The 20,471-nt window shown below is 42.8% G+C and overlaps 1 protein-coding gene across 2 annotated transcripts in view; it reads left to right on the top strand.

Annotated features, from left to right (window-relative positions):
- Positions 1 to 14,747: 14,747 nt before the first annotated feature.
- The window catches only part of RBM20 (RNA binding motif protein 20), a 195,966-nt gene continuing 190,242 nt past the window's right edge, over positions 14,748 to 20,471 (top strand). For both annotated transcript variants that reach the window (XR_012094048.1, XM_007964079.3), the window contains exon 1: positions 14,748 to 15,002. Coding sequence is in view for 1 of the 2 variants with exons in the window: in XM_007964079.3 (XP_007962270.3) it covers positions 14,806 to 15,002 (197 nt within the window). In the remaining variant the exon portion in view is untranslated. The remainder of the gene's footprint in view (positions 15,003 to 20,471) is intronic.

Here is a 20,471-nt window from a genome sequence, read left to right on the forward strand (position 1 = left end):
CAGAGGGAGTGGGTAGAACCCACAGAGGCAAGGAATGCGTGCTATTTCTGGAGCCAGAAAGCAGCACATCCAGCAGCAGGAATAACCTTCGTGGTCCTGATCAGTTGCTATGACTCTGTAGATGCAGAATTTAACCAGCCAAGACCTATGTTTTTCTTAGCCTGGGGATAGAGTCAAAGGCTCACGTCATTCAGAACCAAACAGCCAATACTAATAATAGGCTGGGGCCTGTGGGTGGCTTAGGTATGGGAAGTGGGAAGCTAGAGCTAGTTTTGAGCAAAAACATGCCTCAGTTGAGCCCTGGTGGTCTGAGGATGCTGTCCTTGGGTATATATATTTTACATTCCTGGGTCTTCATGTCATTTTCTTGAGCCCTTCCAAACCCAGAATCCAGCATAGAAGATTTGTCTCCACTTCCCAGTCATCTCCAGGTTCTCTTTGTGGGAACTCACTCCCTGGGGTTGCTCCCTAGATCCTCTCTAGGGCTGGCCACTCTGACTCTCTGAAGTCATGGGCACCCCATACTGATTTTCACTCCAATTACTGACTCCCTTTTTGTATAGAATCTCCCTTGTGGCCAGTACATCCATCACAAGGACACAGGAGGGGAAAACTAAGGCAGGACAGAACTGGAGAAAAGTAGGTGACTACTTTCAAGTCACTTTTACATTTAGAAATGTATTTGATTGACTGAAGATCTATAAAGCAGGTAGGATATAATACTTATTTTTACTTTATTAATGGGGCTCAGAGAATTGGTAATAAACCCACGTCACTTTGACTTTAATGATGAAATAGAAATATTTGTGATAGTTATTTTTAGAGAAATAGAATTTGAAATTATAGAAACTTTGAAGTTATAGAATTATAGAACTATCATTTTATAAGCTGTAGACTAACTATTTTCATTCTGTTTTTTTCTTTCACCTACTATTATTGTAAACAAAAACAAAATGACTACCATTTATGAAACACATGTTCATATTGGACACCATGCTAAATGTTTTACCTGTTTTCTCTCTTTTCATTATCACAACAAACCAATATTGCAGATGTTGATAGCCTCATTTTCTGGATGTGGCCAAAAGGAGTTTAAGTAACTTTTCTATCATTTGGCATTCTTACATAATTGTTTTCTTAAGTTTCTACATAATGGTTATAATTATAATTTTTAATTACTATGTACTAATAATGTCCCTAATTCACTTAATTCCTTCTGCCTTGTTAGGTATAATGATTAAAAGAGCTGGGGGACATTCATTCATTCATGTATTGAACAAGTATTTAATTAGCACTTGCTATGCTATCATATGCTGTGTTATATCCAGGGAATACAATGCTGAGTAGGACAAAAACACTCACCTTTACAGAGCACTCACAGTCTCATGGAATATGTAGCCAGCAAGAGGCGATTAGAAGACAGGGTGGTGATGAGGGCAGTTCTTGTTGCTGTGGTAGCACAAAGCAGGGAGCCTACCTCATCCCAACAATGTCAGAAGAACAACTGTCAATTAAGACCAGAAAAGTAGAATGATTTGAATGGCCATTAATTTTCCACATGCAAAACCAATGATGGTGCTGTGGTTTGAATGTTTGTCCCCTCCAAAACTCATGTTGAAGTTTAATCCTAAATGTGGCATTATTTAGAGAGGTGAGCCTTTAAGAGGTGATTGGGCCTTATGAACAGGTTAATGAATTAATGGGTTATCATGAGAGTGGAACTGGTAGCTTTATAAGAAGAAGCAGAGAGACCTGAGCTAGCACACTCAGCCCCCTTGCCAAGTGATGTCCTGCACTGCTCAGGGGCTCTTCAGAGAGTCCTCATCAGCAAGAAGGTCCTTGCAAGATGCAGCCCCTTGACCTTGGACTTCTCAGTCTCCATAACTGTAAGAAATACATTCTCTTTCTTTATAAATTCCCCAGTTTCAGTGTTCTGCTATAAGCAACAACAAACCAACTAAGACAGAGGGCCACCAAACACATACCACCCATGATGCTTTAATGGAACTTGGGACTCCAGGGATCCCAGGAATTCAGATACATTAGGATTTGGAGCCCCAAACTATTTTCATTCCATGGTTACTTTTCCAAAGGCTTGTCATTCTCTAGGCCAAAGAGGCCTAAAACAGCATTGTTCATGTCTTCATTGTTCTGATGATGATGATGGTGGTGGTGGTGAAGGTGCTGGTTTTGACTACTTTCATTAACTGAGCATCTGCATGTGTCAGGTACTTTATAAGTGTTATTTCATTGATGTTCACAACAGCCCTATAAGGTGTTATATGTTTATTTTTTTTAGATCAGGAACTAAACCAGAGATTAGATAACTTGACTAGCTGAAGCACAGCCTGCTAATAAACAGAGAAGGAGCCAATTCTCTAAGCATAGGAGTTATATAATTTAGATTGTGAGGAACAGTGAGTGTGCTGGATTTACTCTAAAGGTTCTAGTGGTGGGTTCACGTCTTTTTCAAGTATAAGGGGAATTTGATGCATTGTTGTTTGCTTGAAGATGGTGGAGCCACTTGAGAGGGAGTGTAGTGGCCTTAAGAGCTGAGAGAGGCCCTCCGTTGATAGTCAGCTAGAAAATGAGGACTCCAGTCCTACAACCACAAGAAACTGAACTTGGTCAACAACTTGAATGAAGTTGGGATCAGATTCTCACCTAGAGCCTCCAGATAAGAGCCCAACCTGGCCAATATCTTGATTTTGGCCTTGTAACATCCTGAGCAGAGAACCCAGTTGAGCCATTCTGGACTTCTGACCTGCATAACTGTGAAAAAAATAAATGTGTGCCCTTTTAAGCCCTTACGTTTATGATAATCTGTTACACAACAGTAGAAATGTAATGTAGCAGCTCTTGTCACATAGTCACTTGATGTTCCGTGGTCGGCAAGATCAGAGGCTCTGTCTCTACCAGGGCCAAATCACCCACTAGGAACTAGTTTCCAAATGCTGTAAATTTCTGCTGCACATGTCATGACTTGCTCCAGAACTCTAGGTGTCTACATTGTGATCCCCCTACTAGGGCTTGTAATAGATTCAATATGTCTTTCCTTCCATAAACGCCTCTCATGCCATAGGATTCTCTGTGTCACATGGCCCAGGTAGCAGAGTTACTCGTGCCCAGCCTGTACTTTCTGCAGAATCTTTTCCCAGGCAATGCCTCATTCCAAGAAAGCTGACAGCATTTCCTATCACTGGATAGATGGACCAAGGCAGTCTCTCTATGTTTCCTTTTGGATGATGGATGGTACAAGATGCAGTGAACTGAGGTTGCATCACTGCAGTCCAGCCTGGGTGACAGAGCAAAACTCCCTCTCAAAATAAATAAATAAAATAAAATAAGTAATAATTTATTCAATTGACTTCCAAAAATGAGGCTCAAAAGTCAATCTATTGGAATGCAAGAAGAAAATACTAGAGCTTTTGGTTTTCTTTTATCCATGTTATCAAAAATTTTTCAAAGTTTTGGTAATATTTCACATATAGATTGATCCTGATCCTCACCTAGTTTACATCAGACACTTATAAGACATTGTACCAGCTATTCAGAGGGGAAAGTTGAAGTTTGAAAGTGGAAAGAGGTTGATAAGGCCACTGCAAAGGATTTACCTTTTACTCTGGAGGGGATGACAGACCCTAGACCCCTGGGTCCTTACCAATCTACTAATGTGCAAGTTCCTGAATCCTCTTGAGTTTTAAGTTCTCACCTTCTGGAGTACAGACTTCCAATATAATTCTTGCTCATCCAGTATTAACATGGTGTTATAAAAATAGAGGACAATTGGCTGGGCACAGTGGCTCAGGCCTGTAATCCCAGCACTTTGGGAGGCTGAGGCAGGTGGATCATCTGAGGTCAGGAGCTCGAGACCAGCCTGGCCAACATGGCGAAACCCTATTTCTACTAAAAATACAAAATTTAGCTTCCTGGGTTCAAGTGATTCTCCTGCCTCAGCCTCCTTAGTAGCTGCCATTACAGGCACCCACCATGCCTGGCTAATTTTTGTATTTTTAGTAGAGACAGGGTTTCACCATGTTGACCAGGCTGGTCTCAAACTCCTGACCTCGTGATCTGCCCGCCTTGGCCTCCCAAACTGCTGGGATTACAGGCGTGAGCCACCGCACCAGGCGTTTTCCATGTCTTTTTAACTTTCCACACAATGCCAATGTAAGAATTCATTTTAATACAATAAATATATATATAAAGATGTGAATATATATATTAAATGTACATATTAGGAAAGTCAGCATCTTAATAGATAAACACATGAGATCAGAAACAAGGCAAAGAAGCCCATATATACACTACTATTTAACATAATCGAGATATTAATCAATACAACGAGACAAGAGAAAACTATTAGAGGAATAAAAATTGACAGGGAAAAAAGTAAAGCTCTATTTGTAGATGACATGATAGAATATCTGGAAAACTCAAGAGTTGTAATGATAAAACTAAAACAAGCAAAATAATTCTGTGGGTATACATGCATTATTTTATCTACAGATTAAATAATATAGAAATATAAATATGCAAATAAACATTTATATTTATATAAACAATAACCAGTTAGAGAAGATAATAAAAGAGAAAGCCCTATTTTTATACAAACTAAAGAGCTTAAAATATTGAGGAACAAACTAAGAAGAAAAGTGTGAATTATGTGGGAACGCCAACGTAATCCCTTAGGGAGTTGTTGATCCAATATTGTGGCACTAAGCATGGAATAAATGAGTTAGATAGTTATAAATAAGAAAACATGGTATGTAATAGACAAACTTGGCTCTCAACATAACCACCCATAGAACGACCTTACAATCCCTAGGGTCTTACAAGCCCAGGTACTATGAGGGTGGTGCTTAGTTCTGGGGGAGGTGCTATGGGTGCCACCTTCCGACTTGGCTAGTTGCCCATCTGGCTCCATATCTCTTGTCCCTCTGGGCTGTGAGTCTGGCAGCTGGTGTCAGTGTGATGATTTGCTTGGCTCTGTCCTCCCTCCTAGTATTACTTTTTCTGTAATAAAGCTTTTGCTTTGATCTGCTGAAGTGTCAAGTGTTTTATCTGATACCACTAAAACCACCAAAACTTCTCTGAGGAAAACTTTAAAATACTCCCTAAAGGCATAAAAATAGACTTGAACAAAGCAAAAGACATCCCTTGTTCTGTGATGGGACTAACTCAACATTGTAAAGGTCTAATTCTCCTCAAGACAATATATAATTTTAACAATACCCTAATAAAAATACCACTTATTTATTTGAGACTGAGTCTCGCTCTGTCACCTGGGCTGGAGTGCAGTGGTGCGATCTTGGCTCACTGCAACCTCTGCCTTCCGGGTTCAAATGATTCTTGTGCCTCAGCTTCCTGAGAAGCTGGGATTACAGGCATGTGCCACCACACCTGGCTATTTTTTTTAATACCACATTTTTTTTTTTTCTAGAAAATTGATTGCAGAGCTCATATGGAAAAATAAAAATGCAAGAACACTTATGAAAACCCTAAAAAGAAGAACTGTGAGAAGAGAGAATTCTTGTCAAATAACAAATATTACTATAAAAGATGTTTAATTAAAACTGATAAGTGAGCAGGAAGACTATTAGGAAAAAATAGAAAGTCCAGAATTAGACATAACTATATATGGAAATTTAGCATATGATAAAGATGGTATCTTATATCTTGGAAGAAAAGCGAGCCCTTTCAATAAGTGGTGTTGGGACAACTGGATGGCCATTTGGAGAAGATAAAACTGGCTCCATGCCTCACACTGTGCACCAGAATGAACTCCAAATGAATCAGACATCTAAGTGTAAAAAAATTAAATCATACAGATGCTAGAAAAAACATGAGAATTTAAAAAATAATCTCAGTGTTTAAAAGCTTTTTCTAATTCCGATTCAAAATGCAGGTGCAACAGAAGAAACAACTGATACATTTTACTACATAAAAATAAAATAACATTGGCATGGCAAAAACAATAAGAAAAGATGAATAATAAACCATGGCAAATACAAAAAGAAAAGACAAAACAATAAGAAAAGACAAATAATAAACCATCTTTATCAGAGACAAAGGTCTAATCTCCCTAATTTATAAAGAGCTCTAAAAATTGAGGGGAAAAAGATAAAAACTATATAAAGATGGGCAAAAGAGACAGTTTAAAGATATACAATGGACGAGGCATGGTGGCTCACGCCTATAATCCCAGCATTTTGGGAGGCTGAGGTAGGTGGATTGGTTAGGACCACTGGGTCCTTACCAATCCACTAATGTGCAAGCCCCTGAATCTTTGTGAGGTTTAAGTTCTCACCCTCTGGAGTACAGACCTCCAATATAATTCTTGCTCATCTTGTATTAAGATGGTGTTACCAAAATAGAGGACTATTGGCCAGACTGGGTGACTCAGGCCTGTAATCCCAGCACTTTTTGGAGGCCGAGGCAGGTATCTTACCCCCTGGGATTTATACGTGCAGAAGGTGACTGACCTCCTGACCCAGAGTAAGCTCTTTTAAGGGACTGTGTATTATCATTACTGAGCGTTCCCTAATGGGAACGTTCTTTTCCCCCTGGGATTTATATGTGCTGAAAGTGGCTAACCTCCTGACCCACAGCAAGCTCTTTTAAGGGACTGTGTATTATGATTACTGAATATTCCCAATGGACAGTCCAGTAATCACCATAAAAACAGCCAATGACAATTTACTGAGCCCCAATCATATGCTAGATGACACTGGCTTAAGTGCTTTACATATAATCCTCCCAGTAACCTCATGATGTGGACACTATTATTCCCATTTCTCAGATGGGAACACTGAGGCTCAGGGAGGTAGAGTAACTTGCATAACGTCATGTGACTAGCAGACCTTGGGGCTGGATTTCTAATGGAGTTATTCTGACCCCAGAGTCTGTGCTGAGAGGAAGCAGGGCAGGGTCTCCTGCATGGGGTGGCCCTGGGATGACCAAATGGGCCACACCAGGGAGTGGCATTAGTCTACTCCCAGCCAGCTGCATGGGTGCCCACTCAGTGAGGTCAGCACATTGCAGGCTCTCACTGTTCCTGGCGTCACTCTGGCATGCAGAGGCCTCCGGTGTTGCCTTCCATAATGGTCACCTGATCCTGGAGTTGGTGGGCAAACAGCCTGAGATGTTTATTCTCTGATGACCAACTGGCCTGACAGACAGGCGGGGTGATAAGAGAGACAGAGGAGGCAACTGGGGGATGGGCTGGATAAAGGAGTCCTCCGCCTCTGAGAAGTGCTGTTTTGCTTGGCTGGGGCCTAAAGTCACACCACTGGCCTCTGAATGACAGTGACATTCCCCAGGGATTAAGCACGACTTGTGGAAGCTGGGTCTCCACAGGGGGTGCAGAGCCCCACGGAACTTAAGTCATGCAATTAGCTACCTCTAACATTTCTCCCACATTCATTTCGTACCTCCATCACTTCCCATCCCCCTTCCAAGAACATTCAGCTGCAACTTGCTTTACAATACACAGTAAGATTGTTGTATTATGTGTCCTGGAAACAGCAAATGACAGAAAGTCATTCTCTGGCTCTTTGGAAGCATAGCTCAAAACTCCTCTTTTCCAGGAAGCCATGTCCTGGTTAACCATGCCCCTTGCTGCTCTGGGCCCCTGGGATTCTGGACGCAATCTGCAGTTGTTGGTTTGTCACCAGGTACTGAACAAGCAGTGGCAGGAAAGAACTCTAGCCACCCGGGGCTCGGAGCAGTGATGCTTTTAGGAGAGGCAAAGATGCTGATGTCACTTGTGGTTGGGATAACTGCTTTCCTGTTCAGGGACATTGGATATATACCTAAAGCTCTAGAACTGCAGTTTCCTGACTCCCAACCAACTGCTACTTTGAGCGCGATACAACACCTGCAGGGCTTATTAGAGGACAAGAGTCCTGGCTGATAAATTCCTGACCAGAGGGATGGAGGCTAAGCTTTTCCCTGCAGCCAATGAGGGAAGTTCCCAGTGAGTTGTCGGGCAGAAAAGAGCCTCCTGGGTCATGTCCTCACTTTTCCTCAGCTAAAGTTCCCTGACTGTCTCCTTCAAATTCAGATGTGCATCCAGTTCCATGAGTAACCACATTATTTTTAAACAGCATCCTTCAGCCACTGTCTCTCCTGGGTTTTCAGAGAGCGGTGACCCTTTGTGAAGCCAGGACAGGATTTTATTTTCTGATTGTTTTCAAACATCTGCAGAGATTCCACGGACTTCAAGTTAAACAAAAATCATACTCTGGTCGAGGCACCAGCCAATAGGTCAAGCTGAGGTAAGTATTTCTACCTCAGAGGGGTAGAAAAGAGAAGCTGAGAAGTATGGAGAGATGGAAAACCAAGGGATGGGATACTGGAGACAGCAGAGAGGTCCAAACCCCGGGGATTTAGCAGAGGAGTATCCAGTCTCAAAGCCCCATTATATCAAGAAATACCACACAAAGTAGTTAAAAGCTCAACGCTAGGAGTAATAGAGACTAGGGTGAGATCCGCAGCTCCCCTACTTACTAGCTGGCCAGGTGGCTGGACTTCATGAGCCTTTGTTTCCTTATCTGTAAAATGGGTATAAAAAACCAAGCACCCACTAAGGTGACTGTGAGGACTAAATGAGAAATATGTGCTCAAGACAGCCTGGCAGATTAATACTCAAGAAACAGAACTGTTGGCTGGGTGTGGTGGCTCCCCTGTATTCCCAGCACTTTGCGAGGCAGGGGTGAGATTACTTGAGGCCAAGAGTTTGACCAGCCTGAGCAACATGGCAAAACCCTGTCTCTAGAAAACAAAAAAATTAGCTGGGCAGGCGTGGTGGTACATGTCTGGAGTCCCAGCTACTCCTTGGGAGGCTGAGGCAGGAGGATCGCTTAAGCCCAGGAGTTCAAGATTGCAGTGAGCCATGATCGTGCCACTGCATTCCACCCTGGATGACAGCCTGGGTAACAGAGTGAGACTCTGTCTCTAAAGCAAGAAATGACAACTGTTATTATTAACATCCAGATAACAGTTAATATCTTATGGCTAAGATGATCTATGATAGACTGCTTCATATGTATTCATAATTGTCAGATTAGTAGCTTATAACTGTATCAATGTGACTGCTAGCAACTTAATGATTTACTTATTTGTCTCTAATGGAGTTGCTAGGATAAAAGGACAGTGTTTAAGACTGGACAATATATTATCCAGTGTATTTCTCCTTCATTCCATCACATGAATTTTTGCTTTAAAATTAAACATCTTGGCCGGGTGTGGTGGCTCATGCCTGTAATCCCAGCACTTTGGGAGTCTAAGGCAGGCAGATCACTTGAGGTCAGAAGTTTGAGACCAGCCTGGCCAACATGGTGAAGCCCCATCTCTATTAAAAATACAAAAATTGGCTGGGTGTGGTGGCAGGCACCTGTAATCCCAGCTATTCGGGAGGCTGAGGCAGGAGAATTGCTTAAACCGGGGAAGCGGAGGTTGCAGTGAGCCAAGATGGCGCCACTGCACTCCAACCTGGGCAACAGAGTGAGACTCCGTCCCAAAAAATAAATACATAAGCAAAACTCTTATTGATGTACTAAGTGTTGTTAATGATTACTAGTTGAAAAAACAAAATTTTAAGTTCATAGCAAAAACCCTAATAGCATATGTACTTCAATAAAATTTTATTTCAAGTAGTCAAACAATATAAAAGGTCATACAAGGAAAAGGTTCCTGCCCTATCCTAATTTCCAGAGGTACTTACTGTTAAAAAGTACTTGTTGGCTGAACGTGGTGGCTCACGCTTGTAATCCCAGCACTTTGGGAGGCCGAGGCAGGCAGATCACGAGGTCAGGAGATTGAGACCATCCTGGCTAACACAGTGAAACCCCGTCTCTATTAAAAATACAGAAATAGCCAGGCGTGGTGGCAGGTGCCTGTAGCCCCAGCTACTCGGGAGGCTGAGGCCAGAGAATGGCGTGAACCCGGGAGGTGGAGCTTGCAGTGAGCCGAGATCATACCACCGCACTCCAGCCTGGACGACAGAGCGAGACTCCATCTCAAAAAAAAAAAAAAAAAAAAAAAAAAAAATTACTTGTATAACTTTTCCAGAAATGTTCTCTGCTCTTTGATTTTACAGACATTTAGTCATACTGCAATACTGTTGAGAAACTTGCATTTTCCCCTTAATGATACACCTCGGGTCTCTTTCCCTAGCAGTGCATACAGACCTACCTCCTTCTTTTTAAGGGCTACATTGTACTGTTTTGTAATAGAGACCATCTTTTGTAAGGCCACCCTTCTGTGCAGCACTTTGGTTGTTTCTAGTTTTTGCTATTATGAACAACGCCACAATAAACCCCCTTGTCCATGTAGCTTTGATTATTGCTACAAATAAACCCATAGGATAAATTCCTAGGAGGATAATTGCTGAGTCAGTTTCCCTTGTTGCAATTTTAATAGTTCCAATTCTGGCTGGGCACGGTGGCTCACGCCTGTAATCCCAGCACTTTGGGAGGCCGAGGTGGGCGAATCACCTGAGCTCGGGAGTTCAAGACCAGCCTGACCAACATGGAGAAACCCTGTCTCTACTAAAAACACAAAATTAGCCAGGCGTGGTGGTGCATGCCTGTAATCCTAGCTACCCGGGAGACTGGGGTAGGAGGATCGCTTGAACCGAGGAGACAGAGGCTGCGGTGAGCCGAGATCGCGCCATTACACTCCAGCCTGGGCAACAAGAGTGAAACTCTGTCTCAAAATAATAAATAAATAAATAAATAAATAAATAAATAAATAAATAAAAAGTCCAATTCACTTCCAAAGAGTTGCTGCAACTGACACCTATAGTGTATGAGAATGTCTATGTCATCAAACTTTACAAAGTAAACTGTTGTTAAAAAATAACAGTGATAGTATACATATGCTGAACAGCCGCAGGCACGTACACATCAGCTCATCTGCAGAGATGAATGCTCACAATCAACTGAGAGGAAGCTATTATATTTCCCCTTTGAAGAGGGTACAGAGGGTCACAGCGATTCAGGCCAGGGTCTGAATCTCAGCTCTGCTGTTTATTATTCCAGTGACTTTGGGCAGGTTCTTCAAGTTTCTCCAAAATGGTGATATTAAATGAAATAAGGTGTGAGAAAGCTCCTAGAGCCAATGCCTGGATTATTTATTAACATCATGGGACAAGCCAGAGTGCCAGAGTCCCCCATAAGTTTGAGAATGACCCTAGTATAATAGCGACCTGGGTTGTATTTCCACGCCTTTCTACCACCTCCCAGCAGGTTGCGTCATTTCTTTGAATTTTCTTATTTGTAAGGGTCAGTTTAGATATTTCCTATTGATTGAATGATCTGAATAGATATGAGTAGCAGAGTTGCATCACAATGCAGGTGGCATTTTATATTCACAGCAACATCACAGCAGAAGACAGGTAAGATCTCAGTTCCACTTCTGTCACTGAGGTAGTGTAGAGAGTGGGTGAGCTTTGGGGACAGACCAACCTACCTGCAGTCTTGCTTCTGGCTCTTAAAAGCTGGGTGACCTTCAGCAAATTCTTGTAGCCATCTGAGCTTCAGTTTTCTTAATTATAAAACAGAGTTAACAGTTGCTGCTCATAGGGTTACTGTGAATATAAAGTAAGATAAACTATGAAAATACTTAGCAGCTTGTTAAATATTAAACGTATGCACAAACAGCAATAGCCTCGTTCACTTGTAGGTCAAGGAGGGACAGGATGCTTCTGCAGAGAGGAACAAAGAGAGGTGTTACCAGTCTTCACCTCTCAGTCACGCTCCCATTTGTCAAGTCAGGTGACTCACACTTGTCTGGCTTCTGTCACTGTGAAGTGCATGCTTGGGGGAGGGGAGTGGTGAGAGACCAGGGGCAGATCAAAGCAAGCGCTGCAGCCTCAGCTAGGGTTCTTTATGCTTTTTCATTCCTCCAGGAGAGAAGTGAGAAACATTTAGAAATATTTACCATTGCAACTCTTGAATATACTTTATGTTTGACTTGCAAAATGGAAGGCTTGTTCAATGTCATCCTGGAAAACATTCTGTGGGATCTGAGGAAGGACGTGAACTACCTCTAGGTTTTTGCTGTTGTGTTGCCCTCTCCCTTCAAATCTGTTCTAAGTTCAGTTATTATGTAACATGTGGATTGCAAATACTAAGCTACAATCATGGAGATGGCATTCTGAAAAACACCTGTGAATCATTCATTTTTTTCCATGTTTTTAATTTTGAAAATTTCCAACTTACAGAAAGGATGCAAAAAAAAAAAAAAAAAGCCCAGTGAATACCTAGATTTATCCATTGTTTCTTATTTTATCACATATGCTAGGATATTATTTTTGAGACTCAGACAGCTGCATTCATATAACATGGTCCTCTTTTTTTGCCAATAAAAATGTAATGGGAATAGACTCACTTATATCGATGTTGTGACTTCCAGGCTGTCAGCTTTCTGGGGTTTGAGATCTGTTGTATTAATATTTGGCTATAAGATTGGAATATAAAGAATTGTTTGTAGTAAGTGCCAGATTGAACATCTTATGCATAAAGTATGCAAGACACATTATCCCTAACCCTAAGAGAGACTCTTCAAGACAGGATCTCATCAGCTCCGATTTACGTATTTGGTAACTGACACTCAGAGAAGTTGAACTATTCCACTGGTAAACTGCAGAGTCTGGACTCGAAAACAGGTCCTTTTGACCGCCAAGCTCTTTCCATCAAGGTTTTGGAGGATTCTGAGAAAAAGATTTCCGTGCAAACACAGAAAAAGTTTTACTTTTATTTCTGGGAGAGCTGCAATGTTAATTTTAAGTAATTTCCTTTCGCTAAGGAAGCCTGGGGGTGGGAATATGGGGTGGAGGATGGAGATTTAAGGAAACCACGGTTAGGAATTTAGTGATGGAAACTGAAGATGATAAGCTAACTATTCAGAGAGTGGACAAAACTCTGGTTCTTACAGCCTCTTACTAGCTGTGGATCCTCCCGACAAATCACGCTAATGCCTCCTCGTTTGTGAAATGGGAAAAACAATCAACACCTCTTTACTAGGGTTTGTTTGTTTGTTTGTTTTCTCCTCAACTACATTAAGGAGAAGGGAGAAAGAGTAGAACAAGTTCTATCTGTAACGAACAGAACAATCAATTCAGCTACCTACATACCTTCGGACCAGCCTACCTGTTTCACGTTTTTGTTTTGTTTTTGTTTTCGTGAGACTCAATTTTGCGAATTGTGGCAAACTGATCTTTATGAACACAAGGAATTGGTAGTGTCATTTTATATTAGAGGAGGAAGAAAGGAAGATAAAAAAGGGAGAGGGAAGGAAGGAGAGAGAATGATGGCAGAAATCAACGGAGGCGGAGGCTTAGTTTCCTGAGGCTGGAAATTCAGTCTGGGGAGAAATGAAAGCATCTTTTAAGGAATTCAAGTAGTTGCCAGGTCTCAGGGAATCCATCTTCAGAATTTTCCTCCGCGTGGTTGCGGGAGGAAGGTGAGCTGGGTGGAGACCCTGAGCAAACTCCTCTCCAGGCCATGGGGCATGCTGGGCTCTGGTTTCCCAGGCACCCAAGGCACGCTTTTCTCTACTTCCCGGGGATGTTGGCGTCAGGACTTAGAACTCCTGTATGCCGGACAGCCGGTGAGGTGTACTGGGCGGCCGCGTTCTCCGGTCTTTGCTCTGCTCCGCAGACATTTCTGCGTCAGGTGCCTCGCATATTCGCACCCACGTGCCAGGACATTAAGCTGCACCTTGCGGAGTGGCTCTCAGCCTTGAAAGGCCTCAGGATGTCCGCGTCCACAGCTGTGAACCGGTGAGTGCAGGTGGACGGGCGCACGCGGGAGCAAGGGTAATTAACAGGGCTCCAGAGGGCGTGACGGTGACGCACGATGTCGGCAAACTCTCTTTTCATCCTTTACATTTCCGCCGAGATTTGGCCAATAAATAACAAGAATAAAATGTACGCATGGTTTTGTCTTTGCGCTCGTAGGGTCGTGGCGGGGTCTTTTAAGTGAAGAGAAAAAGAAACCAGAAACCCACGGTGGCCCCACCGGCTGCTTCCGGGGACACCTGAAATCAGCAGCTAGAACTGACAATTTGGTAAGCCCCGGGGATGGTCATCTGAGACCTGGGTTACAATACAAGTCCCACCTCGGGGCGACTCCAGGCTTTCTTCCCCTCGGGGTCGGGTGCCTCAGGCGCGAGTGGCGCTGGCCGGGTTCCAGCCGCGGGCAGATGTCAGGCCCGGCACACTTTGCCTGGGCGATGCGCGCGGACGTCCTGGGCGCTCTCGGTCCGCCCGGCTTGGCAGGAGCTGCGAGAGGCCGCGCGCACGGTCCCCGGGGACAGCCGGAGGCCTCAGGGTTCCCGGCTGGAGCGAGAGCGCGGCGGCGGGCCGCGGGCTGCTTGTGTCTCCTTCCTCACGCGGTGTGCTGCGCCGTGAAACGCTGGGCTCCGGACCTTGGGGGTGCACTGTGGCGGGTGGGGTACACCGCGCTCCCTCCCCGCTTCCTGCGCCCAGGGTCGGCGGGCAGAGTTCCTGGGTCCAGCTTGGTGCTGAGCAACCCCCGGCCGCAGAGCAGCTCCAGCCGGTCGGGAGACGCCCCCTGGCCCCCGCCCCCGCGTGGCCGGCCCGGAGGAGCTGGAGCAGCAGGAGGAGGAGGCGGTGCCGCCGGGACTGCCTCCTCCCCGCCCCTCGCGTCTCCTCCCCGCGCCACCGGGAAGGACAAGGGGACTGGGCACGGGGACCCCGGCCAGTGAGCGCTCGTGGCCCAGGACCGCCCCTCCCGTGAGCTCTCTCGCCGCGATCCCGGGCGGGTCTCGCCCCGCATGGTGCTGGCAGCAGCCATGAGCCAGGACGCGGACCCCAGCGGTCCGGAGCAGCCGGACAGAGTTGCCTGCAGTGTGCCTGGTGCCCGGGCGTCCCCGGCACCCTCTGGCCCGCGAGGGATGCAGCAGCCGCCGCCGCCGCCGCCGCCCCTGCCACCGCCCCCGCCCCAAGCCGGCCTGCCCCAGATCATCCAAAAGTAAGAGGGGGAGAAGGGAACAGGGATGAGGGGTGCGCCTGGGGACGCACCCCGAGAGCCCCCTTTGTGGTTTCATCTCCCGTCCCTGCTGAACTTCGCTCGCCCCCCTTGGGTTTGAAGTTTTCTCGTCCCCCCTCTGGGCAGAGTCGGTGTCCTTCTGGCTGTTAGGCTGGAAAGAGGGGAGCCAAGTTCTTTAGGGAAAATTATTTTGTATTTCCTTATCTCCTTTCTCGTCCCTTCAGGGATGGTACTAGATATTTTGAACTAAAATAGCTCAGATTGGGGGGAAATGGCCCAACGACTGTGTGTCATCTTTCTGGTCCCAAGAGGACGCTGGAATGGAGAGTCGTGCGTGAGTGTGTGTGCGCGTGTGAGGGTGTGTAAGTAAAATGCCAAAAATTAAACCACCCTTCATGGTGCCCCTGAAACCAACCAGTGACATTGGGGTGAAAATGGAGGTGAGAATTTGTAAACAACATATTTTGCTTTACCCTGAAAGTGTAGCCACGTTTCAAGAAGGCCCTTTCGAAGAGTTTAGCTACGCAACCGTTTTCCATTAATGTTACCATCTTGTGACTCGGGTGACCCGTGCGACTTGGGTCGTGAATTCTCAGGTCGGCCTTCCCAATGCTTGAGAAGCTTGGGGGTGGTTAATAAGCCCCGAGAGGCTCTTTCAGCCCATTTGAGGGACATAGAAGTAAAAACAGTGATGCTTTGTGTTGTTTGTTCTTTTGAGATTGCGTGTGACGGTTTAAGGCCTAGAATGTTGGTTTATTTGAAGGATCTCTCCTCTCCTAAGGGTTTACTCAGTTTGTAATGAAGTCTTCAAAACTAGTTTAAGAAGTGTAGGAAAGTGAATGATGAGCACCTCTGCGAAACTGACGACACTAGATGAATACACGTAAGTACAGCAAAATATACCCTCATGGAACAGAGCAGAGGTTTTCCGCTGCTCTGCTGATGCTTTGAGTCCTGTAAATTTAATAAAACTTAGTAACAGAAAGAATCAGTGATGGGTGTAAATGGAAGTCAATAGCAGTTAAGTATTTATTGTTTTGAAGACTGGTTTGTCTAATAGAAAGAATTGCGCAAATTCAAGTTTAATGTTAGAAAACGCTGGTATCATATTTCAGAACAAAATGGTTCCCTCTTTTTGACTGGTGGAATACTGAATCTCCACTTGTGATAACTTTTTGCTTTAATTGGATATTTTATATAACTTTCAACTACAAACAGTTTCCAACTATTCCAAAATGAAAATATTTCATATTATTATTCTTTTCTATTGTTTTGCAAATTATTCAGCCAATACTAAATATGATTGACAATTTATGTACATCAATACTTAAAATTTATCTTTATTCCTTAATATAAATATAAAGCAACAGAGAAAAACTATTTAAAATTTAAAGTTTACTTAGTGAAAAATCCAATTTGGCCAATTATTAATTTGGAAACATCTGATGTACTTCGTATGGAGCCAGTGCCTTGTGGCTTGAAATCAGGCTGCATATGAAGTTTATTGAAATTGCTTAGGTATTGTAATCACCTTGCACTTTTCTATTATTTACTTTTAAGTAGAAGAAAACTGGGAACTTTATATTCACAGAAAGGTCTTTGTAGAAGGTTTTCTGATTATGAAATACTGCCAGGTTGAAAATAAATATCATTTTATGGAAATGGATCATTTAAAGTATATTTTATTTGCCTCATATAATAAATAATTTACCCTCTAAATTCATCCCCCATTTTGAAAATCCCATCTTTGGAATAGCTAATTTTAAAAGAAAAGACTCGGCTTTTCAAAGATGGCCCCTTCTACTTGAAGGGCAGGATGTAGACCTCAAGAAGCACCTCATCGCTCTCCTTGCTTTACATTGGTGACGGATCAGTGTTCAGGGACCAGGACCCAGGGCTGTGAATATGCCCATAGGATTGGATGTTTGCATACTGACGTTTCAGTCTTTCTTTGTAAGGATGATTTGGAGTTTGTGCTCTCCTTAGTACCCACTGAAATTCCACTGGAACCAGACACAATGTCGCAAACGCTTCATAGGTCCATCTTCAATGTGCCGAAATTTGAGCAGGTTGTTTTGAAACTGCATTTGCATAATTCCATCTGAGCAACCATTTTTATGTAGTTATGAGGTGTGGTTTACATCAGCCATCTTTGAGAAAATATAGTGGAGCTACTGCGCTCGGCTGCAAAATGAGTTATCTGCCTGTTGATTCGGAGAATTTTGTGAGCTACAGCTTTGGATGAAATTCTCCTCTGGTGGAACATATATTAAATATTATTAGAGAACCTCTATTTTTTTCTAGTTATTTTAGCGAGGTTGTTATGTAACTCATAAGAGGAGAAGTTTTGATTGCTTTCAAAATGATGGCGACATCAATCTTCTTCATGTTGCATAGTGTGTTTGAAAATTACAAACATTTTTCCATTTAATGTCTATGTTGACTGATTTTTATTAGTAATGGTTTTTATTTTAGATAAAAGTCAGTGACTTTGGATAAACCATAGTAACAATTATAACAAAAATCAGTTCCCGTTCACGTGTTATATTTGGTCTTTAGAGAACTGCTGTGTACTATATTTACAAAGATAAACACATGAAGTGTGATGACTAATGATGAAACTGATTTTGTTTGTTTTATGGAAGCCAGTCTTAGCACTTATGAAGATTGCATCTAGAGTTAATTTCTCTGGACTACAATGATTTCATTTCCTTATCATTGTATTTTTAGCTTCCATTAAGAATCATCCATACCTTTTCTACTCTTCTTACTGTAAAGATTATCAGCCATGTATAGACACAGATAATTAATATTTTATAAGATTTTAGTTTTAAATGTGCATTCTCCAAATTGGCTTGGAGGCATTATTAGAAGCCTAAAACAAGAACTATAAATAATACCCTAAGAGGAGATTTGGGATAAGTTAGGAAATCAGAATAATTTGAGAACTTAACAAATATATATTTTTTCCGTAGCTAGTGTTACCTGCGTGTGTTTGTAGTGAATGAAAACATGAATCCAGCTTTGCTCTCTAAAGTTTATAGTCTTCTGTATAGCATTAGAACACTGGCTGTCTATATTTTCAGAGCAAAGTGCTCCCCTCACTCAGAATAGAAAACGTTATAAGTAGCAGCTCCGATTTACAGACTCTAATTTTACAGACATTCTGCAGAAGGATCCCCACGTAACCATTAGGGAGTCATGTGCAGGGAGGTTGTGCGTGATGTTCACCCACTTTGATGGGTATGCTGACAATTACATCCAGAATCAGAGAGAAGAAATAAGAATTGGCTAAAAAGGGACATTGCCTTGCATTCATACTTGGTCCTTTCTGGAAAGAGGATGGAATTTCTAACATCTGTGCCGGTTAACATCAGTGTGAGCCCACTTTTAGGGGAAATAGGAATACACTTGTAGAAGGAATTTTGAAAATTTTAAATACCATCTTAAACTGCACATAAGACAAGCATTCAGCAGGGAAACCATCTGAGGGGATTAAGCCTTTACCCCAACAGGGAAGAAAAGAGGGGGGGCTATTTTCTTAGCAGCCTGAACCATTCTTTTGCTTGTCTAGAAAGTTTTCCAAAGTTTTATCAGAAAAAGAAATTTTGCTTGAGGGTTTGTTGTGATAAGTATTTTTAGATAGTATGTACTGTCATTTAGTTGTGAGTTTTTCTCAAATTGCCGAAGAAATCAGTATTATGAAATGTAGTACAGTATTCCTATTAGTCACAGTAAAGGACTATGCATATGGTGCACACAGAGCCGTTCTCATGCCAGTGCTGTAGGGGGGAAAAGAAGAAGAATTTGATCACCCCTTTTATTTTTCTATCCATGTTTTCTTTCGCTACCTCCTTAGCAGTTTATCTAATTAATAATTTAAAAAACCCAAGTCTGTCCACTGGAAAGTGAACTCTGATCTGCTAAGATCTCTTGGCCTGTCCTAATAGTCACCAGGGGGCGGAAAAAACCCAACCAGGATTGACTCACAGTGAAATGATCCCACATTATCCAGGTTCTTTCTCTTCTGATTTATTTATTTATTTATTTATTTATTTACTGTGGCTTTAGGTTCTTGACTCCAGTTTAAACTAGTATTCTTCCCTACCCACAAGAACCGGTCCTCAAGTGAACAGATTGATACAGTTTAATTCACAGGTTTGATAAACAAGAATACACAAAATGTTGGGAACTGGGGTTTAATCAAGGGATAGAAATTAAAATGGACTGAACTAAATAGAGAAAGTAAGAATGGAAGAAGCTTGAGATATTAGAGTTAAAACCCAAAAGGGAAGTTCAGAAGCAGGACTCCCGTCTCCCTTCATCTGTCCTGGTCTCCTTGCCAGACAAAAGTTTGAATGGTCTCCTATACTACAAAATCCTACTTAATCTGATTTTTATTTCCTGCCACAGTGATTATTTAATTGGGGATGGTCTAACTGATATTATTTTGTGTATTTTAACAGGGAAAATTGCTGTGGCTCTGCAGCTGGTGTGAGTGACTGGTAGCTGTGTTTAGAATAGAGTGTTGAAAAGCTTTGCATTAAGTAAAATGATCCATATTCCAGAATCATGGCAAGGATGGCAATTAGTGGTTTGCAGAAAGGAGCGCACGGCAGTTCCCTTTCTGTTTAAAGAACCTGGCTGGATCTTGAGAATATATGTGTTCTCCTGGATGCCTCATACTGCTTGTTCCTACCAGTGAGTAGACTGGCGGATTCGGATCCTAATTAAGAAGGTATATTTTTGAATCAGGAATGTGCATTTGGTTTCCAACACCACCACGGGGGTATTGCTGGTGAGCTGATAGTTTGACTGGCTCCGTGGGTGGTCACTCTTTAAATTCCACCCAACTAAGGAGCTGTACAAGATTTTAGTCTTTGAAGTTTACACACAGCTAGTGTGGGGACAAGTTATCACTGCCAGCTGTTGGGGGAGGAGGTGAAAGCGAGGAGGACCCCCCTCCAAATAATTTGTGTGTGTTTTGGATATGTTGCATATATCTGTCTAATATGACAAACTCTTGACCGCGGTGGAAGTTACAGTCAAGTTGATTGATCTCCCTCTTCCCTGCAACTCCTGATGGATTTTATAAGATAAGTAAGTCCCTGATGGTTTCTAAGGTGACTTTTCCAACTTGCTGACAGCAGATCTGCAGGGGAGATGGCACATATTGGTGCTAATGTACTTTATGAGCAAAAAGGGAGCAGTTAAGCAACTTGCATGAGGATGTATTGATAACTCAAGCTCAGTTGGACAAATCAATCTTTCCATGTGTTCAGAAACAAAAGGCAGGGGGTCATGCATGTGTTTGGGAGTGGTTATCACCCCATGAAGATAGTTTCCACGCCACTTTTGCCTCCTTTAATGTGGTATTTGCTTTAAGGCTGTATCAGGGCCACCTGCTTCTGCCTTTTCTTTGCACCTGCTTTCTCCTGATCACACTAATGA

The sequence above is a fragment of the Chlorocebus sabaeus genome, chromosome 9 (genome assembly GCF_047675955.1).
Source record: "Chlorocebus sabaeus isolate Y175 chromosome 9, mChlSab1.0.hap1, whole genome shotgun sequence".
NCBI classification, from domain to species: domain Eukaryota; kingdom Metazoa; phylum Chordata; class Mammalia; order Primates; family Cercopithecidae; genus Chlorocebus; species Chlorocebus sabaeus.